This window comes from Anoplophora glabripennis, unplaced genomic scaffold (genome assembly GCF_000390285.2).
Source record: "Anoplophora glabripennis isolate ALB-LARVAE unplaced genomic scaffold, Agla_2.0 scaffold431, whole genome shotgun sequence".
Lineage (NCBI taxonomy): Eukaryota > Metazoa > Arthropoda > Insecta > Coleoptera > Cerambycidae > Anoplophora > Anoplophora glabripennis.
Genome location: NW_019417026.1, coordinates 154,080 through 173,518, shown reverse-complemented (window position 1 = coordinate 173,518; position 19,439 = coordinate 154,080). Strand labels below are relative to the sequence as shown.

General features: G+C 30.5%; 1 protein-coding gene across 3 annotated transcripts in view; it reads right to left on the bottom strand.

Moving 5' to 3' along the window:
- Window positions 1-19,439, bottom strand: part of LOC108909242 (heterogeneous nuclear ribonucleoprotein K) — a 231,069-nt gene that overhangs the window by 193,697 nt on the left and 17,933 nt on the right. The window contains exon 1 of one of the 3 annotated variants that reach the window (XM_018713504.2): window positions 5,942-6,290. The exons of 1 other annotated variant lie outside the window; for it this stretch is intronic. Coding sequence is in view for 1 of the 2 variants with exons in the window: in XM_018713503.2 (XP_018569019.1) it covers window positions 6,086-6,089 (4 nt within the window). In the remaining variant the exon portion in view is untranslated. Of the gene's footprint in view, window positions 1-5,941; window positions 6,291-19,439 lie in introns of those variants that run through there. One more of the 3 variants, XM_018713503.2, reaches the window with a different exon arrangement.

Here is a 19,439-nt window from a genome sequence, read left to right as displayed (position 1 = left end):
ATATAGACCTTAGACGTGATTCCGCGAAACAATATTTAGAAGCTTATAACTTTATTGTTTAACAGTCATATACCTACAACAAAATTAAATATATATTTTTTAAAGATCTAGCGAGAAAATAAAATGTGTTAAAATAACTTGACCAAAATTGGTTTATCTTCATTCAAGGAATCCACCTTTGACCTATTTAGTACATATGCTTTTGTTGACCCTGCATTTCTTGCTAAAAATAATAAAGATAATCTTACAGCAAAACAAAAGACCATTACATATGTACTACACAGAATACGCTACTTAATCAGAGTATAATGACATTAGTAGGAAACGTACATGATATTGCTATAATACTAAACATACTAACTACATATTTTCACAAACTGAACATGATCTTTGAGAAAGATTAAAAATTATTATATAATTCTTCAAGTGCACGCAACATTCAAAGTTATGTAATGTAGTTAACTGTTGGTCACAAATAAATAATTATATATGTATTAAAGGATTAGTCTTGAGGTAAATAGGCAACGTTTTGCTCTCCGCTGCATGAAACTGCTAAACTTAATTAGGTATCTACAGAAATATCAAATCAAGATACCATGTTAACTGGGAGCTGTCAAATTACCATGACAACGATTAGAATTCTATTGGTTAAATATTCGTCTAGTTTTGCTAGGGAGATAGCAAGTAAATTTAATGTCTCCGGGATTTACAGTTACACTAATATAAATCCAATGCAATTATTGCTTACGGCATAGTTTTGGGTTGTACGTATTTACGTCGATATTTACATTTTGCTTCTACATTTGTATTACTAAACTCGGCCCAAATCTGCAAATAAATTTCACAGACAAATGCTTTTAAACTAATGCACGATGTAAAACAAAAACATTTGCCCAAACGTTAACGAAATGTTTTGTGTTTGCATCTGAGAACATTAAAGGTCTACTCTGTCTACATCAGAAAATATTGTTTATTTGGTTTCAAATTTCAGACTATATGTGCTATAATACTCTAAAATGAAGTGGTTATAGGAATTTTGCAGGCTACATAGGTCTGAAGTTAAAGATACCTAAATAAAAGACGTTAGAGCATGACATTTTTCAAGGTCGGGTGAAAATCTTTTGGAAATTACTGATTTTGAAATTTTGATTGAAAATATCGGTATATTATTTATGATCATACAAAATACACAATTTAGAATTACAAAATACATTATTTTGGCAGTGTTTGTGAATAAACGTGTCCATAAAAAAAAAGTTCTTTTCAATCCTAGATAAAAAAACAAAAAAAAAAAACAGATGCATTTGTATAAATGTTTTTACATACTTAATAGTTTGTAAACAGTTTTTGAATGTCTGTGGTCAAAAGTATGTAGTTCTGGATTGGCTTTAGAATATCAGACTGTTAAAATAGTGCGCAGAATAAAACATACCAAAACAAAAATATTATTATTAACAAACATATAAACTGGTCTTTTGAGATCAGCTGCATATTTATAGAAAATATATTCAAGCAAGTCAGAGGTGTTTTGTGAATAATGCTGGATGATTAATAAGTAAGCAACACTTCGAAAAATAGCTTGCCAGGTTTATTTTTGTGTGGTTTGATGAGTGTCAAAAAGTTTACTGTTTTCTAACTTGCTGACATCAGTTATTGCCCAATTATATTTCATATATTTAACAATATATTCTAAAAACGGATACTCCGAGTTGGTACATTTTATATGAATAGATAATAATAAATATTTGCTTCGAAAATGTCAATGCCATTAGAACAAAACTATGTGGAAGTAATTTAGTATTAGTATTCGTTTATATGTAAACTAGCGCAGCCGCCTAATTTTAAAATCAGATACAGATTTTATAAAAATTGGAATTTTCTTAAAATCCATCGAAGATAGAAATGTATAGAGAATTACTTGGATCAAAATAGATTTTATGCTGCTCCATTACATATTTTAAGATTGCTGGTCTTTTAAAATAAACAAAACTGATTGTTTGCGTGGGTTCGTATTTTACTGATTAGGGTTCAGTCACTTTAAGGATTAGTGATTTACGGTATGCAAACCACTAAAGAAAATAGGGTGCCTACACCTTTAAACCCGCTGGACATAGCAGTAATAAGCTTCAATACAATTCACTTATCCGGATTTTAGAATTTATCCTGTTTCAATACAATTTTAAAAGGAAGAAAATACGTTTTGACGTTCTTACAGCAACTTCAATATTCTTGATTTTAATTTTGACTAATCAAACCAAAAGAACTAGGATTTAAAACAATAGATTATTCTTTCCAGTATAGGGTGATCGATTTAACTGGAGAAATGAGTTTTTCTGGGAAACGGCTGAGAAAAATAAATTATTTTAGAAACTATTGCATTTCTAATTACTTTTACTTGAAGGTAGCGTCAAAATACAGAAATTATCTTTACGACGCTAGGCGTCGCGGCGCTTCAAAAATTTTTTTCTCCAGCAACACATTTTTTAATGTGTCAAGATAAAGATCCTTTAATTTTGAATATTTTTTCTATATAACATTTTTTTATGTTCCTATTATTTAAAAAGTTGTTGTCGATTCCCAAATCGTATTTTGTTAATAAGACACCATCATAAAACTATATAAACTATTAAATGACACTATAATTTAAAAGCTTTGCTGTAATTCTCCAATGCAACTAAACAGTGAAAAACAATTGCCAAATTTTTATCTGTTGTGATAGTTTTTGCCACACATTTCTAATAGCTGTTTTACATTGACAATTTATTGATAAATTAATTGATGAAGTCGCTTCATCAAGAAATTGGACAAGTGTAATGCACCAAATCTGCTGTCAAATAACTTAAGTTCTTGACGAATTAGAGCATGTTCTAATTTTCGTCAATTTCTTCGTGAAGTTCGGAAGTACCAACCCAACAGATTTGCAGCCTCAGATCAGTAATGAGGTTATGTTATTGGAATATGTAAATAATTGTGTGGCGTCGTACTAGGTTTGTATTGTTTTTACTGATTTGTTACTTACAAACACTAATATTTTGTATAATGTGTGTCAAAACGGTACCCTGTTGTATCACTACAATTATGAGTGGAAAGGTGACATTTTTGAAATTTATTTGCTTCTTTGATTCGTTGGGAGAACTGATTCATGCGTCAAAAAAAATTGACAAAGTCTGTAGCAGTGTAAAACCACACTGTTTACCAATAAATTCGTGAATTAATTCATGAAGAACTTCGTCAATTTATTCATCAATAAATTGTCAATGTAAAACAGCTATAATAAAAGTAGTAAATTCTATTCGTTGAATTATATTTTAAAGAAATGCATGCAGGCTAGGCAAAAACTGTATTTGTTTATATTCTCAATGAGAAATGAAATTTTGATAGTTTTAATAATCATATAGAGTTTATAGAATTAATTTTTGAAGTGTTGTGATCGTTCATTAGTAGTAGTTGAAAAATAGCAGTAATAAAATGTTTTCCCATGACGAAAAAGTGGATATGCTGTTAATTTTCGGAGAAGCTTAGAAAAATGCAATATGGGCAAGAAGATTATACGCACTGAGATATGCCGAAATTCCAAATAATCAAATATTTAGCAAATTGGAAAATGTTCTCCGTCAGAATAAGAAATCATTTTTAGTTAACAGGGTGAGACAAAAAACAGTAACCGCTGATGAAAATGTGGCAATTATAATATAAACTATTCTCAAAATCATCCTGAAACATCGATTAGAAAGGCTTCGAGAGAGAGTTAAATTTAACATATAATGAAATTCAAAGATTCAAAATTAACAAATTTCATGATTATAAAATACATAGTGTGCAAGAGTTAAATCCTTTGAACAGCGAAAAAATGATATTTCTCGGTTCTTAGTTGCATTAGATGATGATCCTAATTTGTATAATCACACTTTGTGGACAGACGAAAATCATTTTATTAGTCATGGCATTCCAAACCGGAAAAATACTCATCATTGGTCGGACGAAAACCCACATAGTATGTATTAGAGAAGTTCAAAGGCAGTGTCACTTTAGTGTCAATGTATGGTGTGGAATTGTAGGGCGCCATTTAATAGGTCCATTTTTTATGATGGTGTCTTAACAGGACAGAGGTATTGCAATTTCCTTGCAAATGAAATTCCTATTCTTATAGAAAATGTGCCACTTCAAATTAGGAGACACCTGTGGTTTCAACTGGATGGTGAGCCTTACCATAATGCTGCAGTTGTTCAAAACTATTTAAATTTGCACTTTGAAAATAAGTGGATAGGTACTAATGGCCCTTTACAATTTGCTCCGAGAGCCCCAGATCTAACCCCTCTTGAGTTCTTCTTGTGGGGAGCCCTAAAAAATATTGTGAATAAAACTAAAACAAACAGTATGATCATTTGAAGCAGAAGGTCACTGAAAAAGTAACGTCCAGTGAACCAAGAAAACGTTACGAATTGTGTTTACATAATAATGGTGGTCATATTGTGTTTATTTATTTTTGTTTATTTATTTCAGTTGATATTCCTTTTCTATTTACGTATTTCTGTTGATATTTTTTATATTGCTGTGGGTATCCCTTATATCAAGGGTCGGCAACTGGCGGACCGCGGTCCAGGTCCGGACCAAGGAAGGTAAAATACTGGACCGCCAAAAATTTTTTGAAAGTATAAATTACTCAAATAAATTATTTAAAAAATGTTTTTTTTACGTTTAAGTGCCAACCTTATCATTTTTTCTAGTATTTTACAATTGTGTGAGTGTTTTGAGTTCTTAATGGTTAGTAAGCAGATTAAATTTGAGTTCAAATGAAAATTTGTAAGAAATATGAATTTTTTTTCTGGACCTCGTTAAAAATTTTTAAAAGTATCCGGACCCCATCTAAAATTACTTGCCGACCCCTGCCTTATATGAAAGGTTAAGGTGGGTTTGTAATTCTTACAAATTAATGTAATTGTTTTATACACAGTTGTGTTATTAAATTGTTTATAGGTGAATACACTTTTTACTGTAAATAGAACCATAGTTATTGATATATTGAACCAGCAAGAGCATTGAAAAAGATCTATATCGCTGACTACGTCGTTGCAATAATAATTATGAATTATGAGATAGAGAAATTCACTAGAGAATTGCCCGTAACTTTTTAAATAATGGGAACATAGAAAAATGTTATATAGGAAAAATATTCAAAATTAAGCGACATTAAAAAATGTATGTTGCTGGAAAAAAACTTTTTGAAGCGCCGCGACGCATAGCGTCGTAAAGATAATTTCTGTATGTCTGCACTAACTTCTAGTAAAAGTAAACAAAAATGAAATAGTTTCTAAAATAATTTATTTTTCTCGGCCGTTTCCCAGAAAAACTCATTTCTTCGGTTAAATCGATCACCCTGTACAAAGGACGATACCGTATCCCAAAAGTAAATTATGAAAGAATTATACCATACTCACATTTACCACTTGCACTGCTTCTTTAAAGGTTATGGTAAAAAAGGTCTACAATATTTTCAAGCGGGAAATTTAGAAACTTGTAATAAACATAAACGCAAACAACAAGGTCATGCATTTTATCTTATTAAACCAATAATTCACCACCCAGTTTAAGTTTCATACGCATGATTTACGGACTACGGTATAAACCAATTTATTGCGATTAACCACAATAATTTTCGATATTCGCCGAGAAAATATTTAAAAAGGTGGTTTCCCACGACTGCCTCAAGGTTACTAATTGTTACACCAAATTTGAATGAATGAAACGACTTCCTTAAAATGGTATTTACGTTTACGATACAATAACACTCTGAGTAGAGAAAACGTGTAGGTATAACCTTAACATATATACCAAAAGATTTAAAATTCTGTATTATTTTGATTGTTAATGATGCATCAAGAACAAAGTTTAAATGCGCTAAGTAGAATTGACTTTTAAAAAGTAAAAGTAAGTTTCTCACCTAAATTTCAACAAGAAACGTCAGAAAAGTAAAATAACTACTGTGTAATTATGTTTACGTCGCCGTTCCAACGTAAATATTACTTAGCACTGATAACTTGACTCGTATCTCCTGCGCATTTAACTGTTTGTGTTAACTACATACCCATAATAGGAGAAACAACAAAAACTCGAAAACTAAATCAACTGGAGACAAGTTTATCCAAATATTGGCACTGGAAACTCGTACACAAATGCACACACGCAACTGCACTTGAGCTTGAAATTGTGGTAGCTGGGTATAATGGTTCGCAGAGTTTACAGACAGCGTGCCACAACACAAGCTAATCGAGGTTGTAGCAGTCGTTCACACCGAGATGGTTAAGACACTGTTGCCAACTTGGAAAAACCGTGGAATTTCTACTATCACTGTTTGATAACGAGTCATCGATAACATAATTATTATAATACTTTTATCTATCTAATCCTCATTATCAATTACATTTTGTGCTTTTTATCTTTATAAATCTGTTGAAGAACAAAATGGTTATTTTTATCTTCCAAAGATTTATAATTATACATAAATCAATATTGCTGAATGGTCACATACAGGGTGTTTGTAAATAAGTGCGACATATTTTAGGGGATGTTTGCCAACATTATTTTGTGAAAAAAGTTCATATAAACGTAGGTCGAAATACGCTTCGTTTCCGAGATAGTTTAAATTTAAATTTTTTATTTATTTTTATTAATTATCTCAGAGTTTTAAAGATATTGACTAAAAATTTGAAAAACGCTTTGGAGGGATAAATGTGCATTTTTTGGGGTGATCAGAATGTTTCTACTTGAACCAGTGGCGTTCGTACGAGAACGCAATATTTTTTAATAAAAAAAATGGTATGCCACTGACTTTTTCCCGTTTTGATATTATTTTCGAAATCCGCCATCAATTCTGAATGAAATTGATCTTTTCAATTTTTTTCGTATTATGCTCCGTTTTTGAGGAAAAAATAAAACATATTTTGTTGTAGGTTTTGTCAATCTTTTATTTAAAGGTCTTTTTTAATAAAGCTTTATTATGCTCAACTGATAACGTTACATAAATAAATAACGTAATTTTGAAAATTTTGATATATTCACACTAGAAAAGTAGAAAACACTGACTGAAAATGAAGGATTAAATTTACATATAGAATAAGTTTTTAGAATCTATAAAAAAAGGCAAAATTAGATGAAAACATCAGTTTGTCAAAATAAACTAAATAATGAAAAATTTTGAATTAAATAGGCTGTAAAAGGCAACAATATATAGTAGAAAGTTAGAAAGTACAATTTTGTAGTCATATATCATATATAGGAGCATTGGTTTGAGGAAATTTGAAAAAAAATAAGATTTTGACAGATACATTGACGGAGAGGGGAGTTGACTTACAAATAAAATGCATGCAATAAACTAAGACTATAACTAAAGTTCATCATACCTTTAGTCTATATTCTCTATTCATATAGCGATTTTTGGAATGTCAAATCAATGATTTTAACATTGTGTGAAATTTGTCGTGAAAAATAGCTATTTATGCTATACGTGTTAAAAGTAAGATTTTATTTTGTGAGTGAAGATGATTAAAAAACGAGCGTAGCGAGTTTTTTAACTTCACGAACAAAATAAAATCACTTTTAACACGTATATCATACACTATTTTTTCTACAAAACTGTTAAAAGTGGGCTTTTTAATTGTCATTTTTGATGTTAAAAATGTAATTTGTTGACACGCGTGTTAAAAAATGACATTTTTAACATCAAAAATGACAATTAAAAAGCCCACTTTTAACAGTTTTGTAGAAAAAGTATTGTATAAGATGTAAAATGACCTGTGTTGTGTTAAAAATACCTTCTATTCATATAAGACTGTATTCAAATCCCAATTTACGTTCCAAGTAGTGTATAAACATTATTAATTGTCAAAAAACGGTGGACCTGAAAACATTTCAGTTATTAGTTAATTCGAACACGAAAAAAAAATAATTAAATATCAATGTCGTGGAACAGTATTATAGACAGAATTTAAGCTATATAGCACAGTTTGGTTAAATTCTCATAAATTAGGAAAATTTTGTAGTACGTTTGACAATGAACGTAATAGAAAGATATATGTATGGAAATTTGTAGAAAATTGTGTAGAATCTGAATATATCAGTGTCATGCTGCAAAAAACATACATAAAGGCATAATTTCCAGTTAAATGTAATTCAAAACTGAAAATAAAAAGTTGATATATGATATATTCTTCGATTTCGAGATAGAGAATGTTCAAAACTATTTGAAATAATCAATAAAAATAAATAAAAAAATAAAATTTAAACACTGTATCTCGGAAATGAAGCATATTTTGACCTACGTTTAGGATATGAACCTTCACAAAATAACTTCGGCAACCACCCCCTAAAATATTTCGTAATTATTTACAAACACCCTGTATAATATACCCTGTATAATATTACAGAACCCTAATTCTGATATTTCATACTGATCTTTGAAAATGGTAAATGTATAGGTACTTTATTTTTTGAAGGAAATGTGATATTACCAAATCTACTGGTTTATTTTTCTAAGATCGTATTAGGATTTTCATTTTCTTATTGCATTTTATGATTGATAAATATAATTTAGTTCCTGGGACCTGTTTTTACCAAATACTATTCAATTTTTGAACCTTCACTTTTCAATCTACATACATTTAGCAAAGTAAAGTGTAATTCTGTTTTATGAAGAAAAAGTTTACATTAATGCCATATGTTTTATGACTTTATAATTTCTCAATTTTCTCAATGTATACTCAAACTATGTGAAAATCATCCAATTTCTTTAGTTACTGTTTTTTTGAAAAAATGGCACCTTACGTCGATATCTTTACTTTTTAACCCTATGTCCATTTGCAAAGGATCACTTTTATCGATTTTTTATTTTCATCTTGCATTCAAAATAATTTGCTGGTATATTTTTGGTTTAATGAATCATAAACAAACTAAAGAAGAAAACTTATAAAAGGAAGAATTCTGGAAATAATATATAATGATCTTCGTTTTAAATAGACATGTACAAAGTACAACTAAAATAATTCAAAATATCAAGCCGGATTCTAGTTAAAGTCAACAAAAGGTTGCTGTAAACAAAGGAAGTTAAAAATCTCAAAAAATTAGATTTTTAAATTAAAAAAAAATTGCAATTTCTTTCAAATCTAGAATGTAGCTTAAATTTTTCATTGTCTGAAAATGTACATATGTATGCATATCACAGGCTTTGCAATATTTTTTTCCATTATTACATGTTACTAGAATGCACCTTTTTCGAGATAAATGATAAAATGTTAGACCACTAGTCGAGTAAGGCCTGTCAGTTAATTGTTTAGATAAGATGCAATCTTTCTAGACAATAGTAACTGTGACAGCTGACATAACATACAATTGACGTTTACAACTTATCCTGCTATAAAGAAATTATGCATATCAGATACCGACTTCAAATACCAAATCATGAATATTGTTGACTGATTATTAGGTTACAATAAGCTGATTAGAAAATGACTTTTACTTTTCAAATGTCACATTTACTCTTCTAAATGCCATTGAGAAAGTACGTCAATATGAAGTTAAATGTGCATTAAGACCAACAATGTAGAAAAATGAACAGTTGCGGAGTTCAAGGCAGATACGGAACATGAGATAAGCCTAACTAATACCCCGAGTCCTAGTGAGAGATTCGACAGCCAGGTGTTAGAAATCCAAATGAACCGTGATGGTTTCAGTCGAGACGACTGGTTAACTAGTCTAACCTAGAATTTGCACCAGAATGTCAAAAACCACGGGTCTATCCTTGAATCCTTCGAAGAGTACTGCGTATACAAAGAAAAATCAATCCAAGTTGTAAGCGAAATCAAATAATAGGCGAGTGACTTATGGTTCTTTTCAAAGTATCCTAACCGCAAACATGTTTCATCATGTCAACACTCCATATAGTCCACGGGCCCACGTACAAAGAAAAAATGATTAACTCCCAGCAAACTGTAACTTTGCGTGCAGCTTAAGTTTGACGAGTCTCCCAAGATTTGACTATGAGGAAAATTCAACAGTGGTAAGTTTTCCCGTGATTTTCAGAAAAACATGTCAATTTGGCACAAACATGGAATGTTATGACCAGCACTTTTTTTTAAGTTTAAATGAAAGATATATATTTTTTAAACCCCCCAAAAAATTTGTCCGACAAAAATGTTGGTATTTTGAGTTTGTCCCCCACCCCAAATATGTCGATTTGGTAACATTATGGTTGGTGACAACCAGAAAGCTGATTTTTTTGGGAGGGTTTGGTAATAAGATTTGAAATGAAAGTAACTTATTGTCCGATAAAATTCTTGAGAAGTTTTTGCAGTCCGACGCCCAGCAGATGTCGACTTAACGACAACAAGATTGGTGATAACCAGCTGTCGGACAAAAGCGTCATTATTTGCAATATTAATCTGAGAATTTAGTTGTCCGACAAACTTATCGTTTTTTTTTTGCTTGTCCGACAAAATTAAACGATAAAATTTTGCGGTTTCAATACTTACGCATGATGTAGACGAAAAATTTATATTTACTTAATAAAACAAAATATATGTTTAAATTTGTCAAATTTCAAAATAAATATGACTAATTTAAATTTATTTTATTATACAATTACAAAAAAATTGTATACAGGATGGTCCCGAGCTAATAGATCATGGGTAGATTCTCGAAGCAAAAATATTGCGATTTAGCCGAACTTACCTTAGTTCAAAAGTTGATAGTTAAAGAGATACAGGGTGTTAAATGTAAAATATTATTTTAGTTTTTTTTCATTTATTCCTTAACAAATGCAAATATCCTCACAAAATTTTGAGGTTTGGAGTTCTTTAAGTAGAGGAACTGAAATGTGTTCACATTTTGGCTAAAGTCCATAGAGGGCGCTAGCAGCAGTAGATCGAATGTGTTAAAAACGACATAAACTTTTTTATACTTTAAGGAAGGTATCTCATCTTTGGTATCGAATTCTTATTTTCTAACTCTTTCTTACACAAAAAAGCTACACTTTATAAAACAAGCTGTCTCGCACCGCTTTCGAGATATTTGGCTTTGAAACTTCCAATGCTGTTGAATTAAATTACAATGAAGTACCTACCTATTATTAATTTAGCGGTGAAGTTTCTTAAGTTTGGACGAAAATTAAATAATTGACATACTCCACTTGTCTTATTGCTGTCATTTGTATGCTACTGTCCATTAAGTATTATTCGTACCTAAAATTACATCTTAATTTAAATTGTGTACATAAATGCTAGATAGAACGCCGAGACTTCCGTTTTTGGGGTTACATGAAATCAATTGTTTATGGAGAAATTATAAACACTTGTTAAGAACTTTGGCAGCAGGTTTTAAATGCTGCAAAGTCATTTCGCAATAAGGATTTATACTTTACAACAAGACAATCTTTTAATAAACGCGTTGATAAATGTATAACAATATTTTTAAAATTGGTTTAATTGGTTTTTCAAGAACAAATTATAAAATAAAATGTACATATAAGTTTTTTTGAACAAAGAAATCATTTTGATGGAGATTAATTAAATTAGTTAGACATAATTATTTATGAATTTCAATTTCTGTTGCTCCTGTTAACAAGATAATTNGATATTTGGCTTTGAAACTTCCAATGCTGTTGAATTAAATTGCAATGAAGTACCTACCTATTATTAATTTAGCGGTGAAGTTTCTTAAGTTTGGACAAAAATCAAATAATTGACATACTCCACTTGTCTTATTGCTGTCATTTGTATGCTACTGTCCATTAAGTATTATTCGTACCTAAAATTACATCTTAATTTATATTGTATGTACATAAATGTGAGATAGAATGCCAAGACTTCCGTTTTTGGGTTTACATGAAATCAATTGTTTATGGAGAAACTATAAACACCTGCTAAGAACTTTGGCAGCAGGTTTTAAATGCTGCAGTCATTTCGCATTAAGGATTTATACTTTACAACAAGACAATCTTTTAATAAACGCGTTGATAAATGCATAACAATATTTTTAAAATTGGTTTAAAATTGGTTTAATTTGTTTTTCAAGGACAAAACTATGTGTAAACTGTTTGTCAAAACAAGATTGCAAATTTTAATTTAAAAAAACACAAGCAAACATTTATGCATTCATTGTACAGTTACCATTTTTTATAAAATAGTTACAATAGTTTATAAAATAAAATGTACATATAAGTTTTTTGAACAAAGAAATCATTTTGATGGAGATTAATTAAATTAGTTAGACATAATTATTTATGAATTTCAATTTCTGTTGCTCCTGTTAACAAGATAATTTTATTACTTATTCTTCTTTATTTTTTCATTAAAAAATTACTTATTTTATAACGGAATGGACTTTAGGTTCCACAAAAACAGTTATTTTTCCCATTTTTAAGGCAAAGTTTCCAATCTTTTTGGCGGACAAGTATATTATTGTGGTATACATTTCAATTATTAGAGAAAAAAAAATCAAAACCAGATTGCTGGTTATTCTCAACCATGTTGTCGTTAACTCTTTCAGGCACAGAAATTATATTAATTTTTTTACCCAAGCGTCACAAAAAATTAAACTATAGCTTTTGTGAATTATGATTTTATTGTAATGAATACTTAAAACTAAATACATTACAGGTGATTTTGTGACCGTGTGTTAGCTCATAGACTCCTGGGGGGATGGTACAGGGTCTGTACCACTGTGGCTGAAGGGAAATGATTGTTAAATAATTTTTATATGTAAGTACTTAACAAATTCTTACTCTACTATGATAATCTTGATAAAGATTTGTTTGGAACACTATATTGTTAATTATATCAGCATCAAATAGTAGCCTGAATAACTTATATGGAGATGGAGCCTGAATTTCCTGAACAACTCGCGATACTCCTGAATATTGATCAAAACCAGGTGGTTCCATTATATTGTTGGTCTGGCCCCAAATAGGACCGCATCATACTGCAACTGTTTCTGTATATCCCTAATTTTATTCAGAGGTACATTCCTTTCAGAATCATCGGATTCTGAATCTTCTACAGAAGTATAAACAATATCATCTTCTTGTGGAATATTATGTTCTACTTCCGCATCTAGTTCGCCATTAACTATTGAATCTTCATCTGAAGGAAGGTTTTCAAATTCTTTCAAAAATAGGCTCTAGTCCAGCCTTTCAAATTTATATTGTCCATTACAATCTATAAAAACACAATAAAACGAAAGTAATAATTTTGGTCAATGTTCAAGGTGGTACATAATTTGTACCACCTCAATTTTATCAAAAATTATGTTAGCGAATATTACTTTGTACTTACTAGTGTTCTGATTTGCACTAATACACTTCAATTTCAAGCTTAATATAAAAATTTTAAACTAAAACACCTTATATTACTTTAAAATCACGGGAATATTGCAACACATGAAGAGATTATAAAATCTAATCTTAAAACTGCTTCTCTACAAAGCCAACGGTCACAAAATCAAATATATTCCGAACAATATTTAGTAGGCAACCAATATAACACATTTTAAAGGGGGGTACAATTCTAAGTCGGCTGTGACGGTTGGGAAATGTTTTTGAATAACTGGTACAAAATGTGTACCACCAAGACCTGGAGGAATAAAAAACGGCGGTACNAAGTTTTTTGAACAAAGAAATCATTTTGATGGAGATTAATTAAATTAGTTAGACATAATTATTTATGAATTTCAATTTCTGTTGCTCCTGTTAACAAGATAATTTTATTATTTATTCTTCTTTATTTTTTCATTAAAAAATTAATTATTTTATAGCGGAATGAACATTAGGTTCCACAAAAACAGTTATTTTTCCCATTTTAAAGGCAAAGTTTCCAATTTTTTTGGCGCACGAGTATATTATTGTGTTATACATTTCAATTATTAGAGAAAAAAAATCAAGACCAGATTGCTGGTTATCGCCAACCATGTTGTCGACATCTTCGGGGCGTCGGACTGCAAAAACTCAAAAATTTTGTCGAACAATAAGATACTTTCATTACAAATCTTATTACCAAACCCTCCTAGAAAAATCAGCTTGCTGGTTATTACCAACCATAATGTCATCAAATAGACATATTTGGGGTGGGGGACAAACTCAAATACCAACATTTTTGTCGGACAAATTTTTTGGGGGGGTTTAAAAAAATATATCATTCATTTAGGTAAACTTAAAAAAAGTGCTGGTCATGTTTTCCTGAAAATCACGTGAAAACTTACCACTGTTGAATTTTCCTTGTAGTCAAATCTTGGGAGACTCGTCAAGACTTAAGCTGCACGCAAAGTTACAGCTTGCTGGTAATTATTTTTTTCTTTGTACGTGGGCCCGTGGACTAATATTATAACATCGCTTTTGGTGAGCAAATAATAATCAAAATGAAGAGAAGTCATACAGAACAATAATTTAGTGAATGTGTTTGCAGCTAAATTAAGATCATTTTTTGACGCGTTAACGCTACTGGAAGATTAATAGAAAAAAAATACATATAGTGCAAGCATATAACCAACCAATAGGTAAATTAATAAAAATAAATCCTAGATCTTTAATTTTCTTTCTAAGAAGAGGATTAAACAGGATAAAACAATCATTAGGGCATAGATATAAACGCCTTTAATTTTACGTTATCTTAACCAAAATTATTTGTCACATTTTCTACTTTGACCGACACTGTGAAATAAAGAAAATGTATTCAATGAACTGCAATCAACAATTTATCACCACACAATCACCGCCTCGCTCAGCAAAGTTTATCAATTCAGGGCGATATATTGTCCGAGTGTTGGAAAACGTAATCTGCTAAATGAATACGGTGTCCAATTCATTCCAGTAGAATCGCTCCGTGGAGCTGGCAACGTCGCCGGCAATGCTATGCGAAGTGACTAATCAACGTATTTAAGCAAACCGTATGTATACTCACAATCCCAACTGCTTCCATCATTGTTAGCAAAGTTGGAGATAAGACAAATACTCCGGATAAAGTTTCAGTTTGCGTTACATTTATAAAGTCAACCGATAACGTCAACACATTACTTACACAACGCCGAATAAATGCACCCTCCCAGATTTCAGCTGAAATTTATACAGTGTATGATATGAGCCTGCTGTTAAAAGAGAAAATATATTTTGAAGAAGGTACCTCGTTGTCTTTATCGTGCACGTTTGTGATCTCGGAGAAAAAAAAACATTTAACACGTTTAAAGGTGAAATAAGTTTTACTGGTTATGCAATATAATTAGGTTTTTTGATAACTTAACAACAATAATAGTCCAGAACAGTGGCGGTTTTACCATAAGAGCTACGGAGCTGCAAACACATAAAATTTTATGAATTTAATCATATTAAATATCAACAAAATATTTAAAGAATTCAAATGTATTCGCGCTAAAATAAATCTGGGAGCTTATATTATTATTTATTACGACGCGAGCTACGCCCCTTAATATATGCAACCTCATATACAAAATGTGTGCACAGCGAACAGTTAGATGCGTCCTTTGATTTTATTGGCTAATCAGGCACGTGACCCAGTACACGCGTATATGGAGTTATGTGGCTGTAACAACGACAGCCACAGCTGCAGTAAATGCAGTAATATTTCGTTCGTGGTATGTGGTGGTTTATCTCTGCGAGCGGCACGTTAGTTATTAAAATGAAGAGCGTTTCGTTTTTACAAAAAACTTTATTTGTTTCTCTGCCTTATGAGGATAAACTAAAAATAAAAGAATTAGGTCGGCCAACACCACAATTAAATATTAAAGTTAGTGGAACAAGCCGAAGTAAAAGTTATAAAAGACAATTTAACAATAAAGTACACAAAAGCAGAGTGGGTGTGCGGGTGTGATATCAAAAATACACTGTTTTGTTTTCCGTGCTTACTTTTCGGTGGGGATAAAGCATGGACAATATACAGTGTGAAAGATTTAAGTCATTAAGTCTTTAGGTAAAATAAACATAAGAAGTCAGTTAGATTCTGCATATTGGGATAATATACGGAAACACAATGAACAGGTAACGAAAAATCGTCATGTATTATCTAAAATCTTAGATTGCAACAAATTTTGCGGAGCTTTCGAATTAGCACTTCGTGGATACGACGAGACAGAAAATTCGGACAATCCTGATGTGTTTCGTGGACTCATAAATTTTAGTGCAGATCTTGATGACATATTAAAAGAACATCTAGCCACATGCGTATGACCGGGATTTTCTGTGATTGTACCGGGAATTAGCTATAGGGTCCCGGATTTCGGATTTGCACGTATAATCCCCCGGAATATAATATATGTACATATTATATAAAAAAAGATAAAGAGAAAATCATAACACGGAGAGGAAAATTAAAATTCGTTGAATCGTTGGTAAACTTCACAAAGGATTTTTTTGTTTATAAACAATATTCAATAATTTAATAAAATATATGTATTTAGTTTATTCCAATTTATTTATATCGTCAGTAGGTAATTCATAAATAGATATTTCAAAGAGGTATCAATTTCAAAAATCGTTCTTGTGAAAATCTGTATTTTTTTATAAATGCATTGTTCCTTGAAATTCAGAAGTGCCAGGAAAACGCGTGAATTTGAAAATTTTAAAATTTTTCGCCTGTGGCGCCATTTACAAACTCCGGGCACTTAATATCTCGGAATTCAATTCAACAAATGTAACAACCCTAAGCAGAACACATTCAATCAATGTTCACGCGCCGCCACTGGTTTAGAAGGTATCTGTTTCAAAGAGTCCATATTTGGGTGAATCGTGAAATGAAAATTTTTCTATGCGCATAAAAAAAAACCTGGGCTTAACTTTTGGTGGCACAACATTTTAAAAAAATTCGAAAAATGTCATATTTTTCTTCCTATTTATACTCGACGGCCAAAATTATAGATAGTGATTCATCGCTAGCTCTTGGACTAGTAAGGGGGATGAAGCGTGCCGGGAACGAAAATCCATTGGCGTGTCTGCGTAAAAGGCAACAAGATATAGAAAATATTGAAAAAACATAATAAAACATAACATCTAATATTTTTTACGGTTTGCTATAACCGGCACTTTGATCAATTTTAATTATTACAGCATTTTAAAACGTCCCAGTTGTGTTTTTTTAATTTATAAATTTATTATAGCCATGGAATTAGACCCCTCGTCTACGCTTATGCTATGACGTTTCTCAGGTCGGGCAAATCAAGTCCGTTTACACCCACTAAAAAAGCATTTCCCTATTCCCTACCAAGTGCAAAAGACAGAGATAAAATATAGATCGACGTTCAGTGTAACTCAGTCTATACACGATTATAGATTCTACCGATGTGCATGGCGAGCGGCACAAAGATAAATAATATTGAACCGTATAGAAATCATTTTATATTTTATACGCATTATGGTAACAGTGTTTCTATATTATGTATTAGTCACTCTTTATAATTTCGGCGGCCGAGTATAATTATGTATCTTTTCAAGAGTTGATTTTAGGCGAAAATCGAAGAGGAAAAAAATGTTTGTAATTAAATTTTTTACAAAATATAACTAGTTACAAATCGAATGAATGATGATTATTGTAAATATCGAAAAAATCGTCAAAAATGGGGTTTAAAACATTACTTTTTAGGGATTTTTTTGCGGTCTTTAAATTGGGTATAGGACCTTCATACTTGGCTCAAGAAAAGATCATGTTATGTAGAATCATCACATAAAATTTCATCAAAATCGGTTCGATGGATTTAGCATATTAATTTTGCAATCCAGATTTTGAAAAAAAATTGCAAATTTTCAAAATTTTGCACAGCAAAAACCAAGACCCTTATTTACTTGAAAATTTAATCACATATAAAAGAGCTCTAAAGCTTTCAAATGCTTTTTGAAAAATTCGAATCCGTTAATTAGGAGAGCTCGGGCGCTTGTTTAAAAACATTGGTCGAATTTTTGTACTAAAATTTTGTAGTTTTGAAATATAATGAGTTAATTTCTCATTTGCTTATATTTTAAACAGTAAATAATATTTGAATTATACTTTAATCAGAAAAGAAATGATGATTAAATTAATAATTAATTAATTAAGTAATATTGTAATTACTGTTGTTTAAACAATTTTAGAATATTTAAATAAATTTGATTTTGATCTTTGTTAAACAGTATATAAGTTTATGCACTTACCTTTGATACAATACAAAAATAAAGTTGATAATTAAAGGAAGTTTAAAGATATCGGACTGTTGAAAGACCAATAATTATTAACGATGGGCATTGAAAATACGCTAATTGTTTTTTTTTTTATATCGCGTGACATCGATTTAAAAAAAATCATCAAAATCGGACCTCTAGAAGCTGAGATATTAAAAATTTTTAAGCGTGTCGCGGTTTTGAACACGCCGATTCAATTTCGAGCAGGCCGAAGCGGCCGCGCTTTCTGCTTCCCCTACCACCATCACCCGTACGATTTTCTTGAATTTCTCCCGGATCTCCCAGTACATTTAGTGTAAATGACGGTTAACTTTGATCGGCTATTACTACGTAACTAANACGCATTATGGTAACAGTGTTTTTATATTATGTATTAGTCACTCTTTATAATTTCGGCGGCCGAGTATAATTATGTATCTTTTCAAGAGTTGATTTTAGGCGAAAATCGAAGAGGAAAAAAATGTTTGTAATTAAATTTTTTACAAAACATGACTAGTTACAAATCAAATGAATCATGATTATTGTAAAAATCGAAAAAATCGTCAAAAATGGGGTTTAAAAACATTATTTTTTAGGGATTTTTTTTGCGGTCTTTAAGTTGGGTATAGGACCTTCATATTTGGCTCAAGAAAAATTCATGTTATGTAGAATCATCACATAAAATTTCATCAAAATCGGTTCGATAGATTTAGCATATTAATTTTGCAATCCAGATTTTGAAAAAAAATTTGCAAATTTTCAAAATTTTGCACAGCAAAAACCAAGACCCTTATTTACTTGAAAATTTAATCACATATAGAAGAGCTCTCAAGCTTTCAAATGCTTTTTGAAAAATTCGAATCCGTTAATTAGGAGAGCTCGGGCGCTTGTTTAAACATTGGTCGAATTTTTGTATTAAAATTTTGTAGTTTTGAAATATAATGAGTTAATTTCTCATTTGCTTATATTTTAAACAGTAAATAATATTTGAATTATACTTTAATCAGAAAAGAAATGATGATTAAATTAATAATTAATTAATTAATTAATTAATTACTAATTTTCGACATATTTTGAAAATAATTGTTGTTTAAACAATTTTAGAATATTTAAATAAATTTGTTTTTGATCTTTGATAAACAGTATATAAGTTTATGCACTTACCTTTGATACAATAAAAAAATAAAGTTGATAATTAAAGGAAGTTTAAAGATAAATAATTATCTGACTGTTGAAAGACCAATAATTATTAATGATA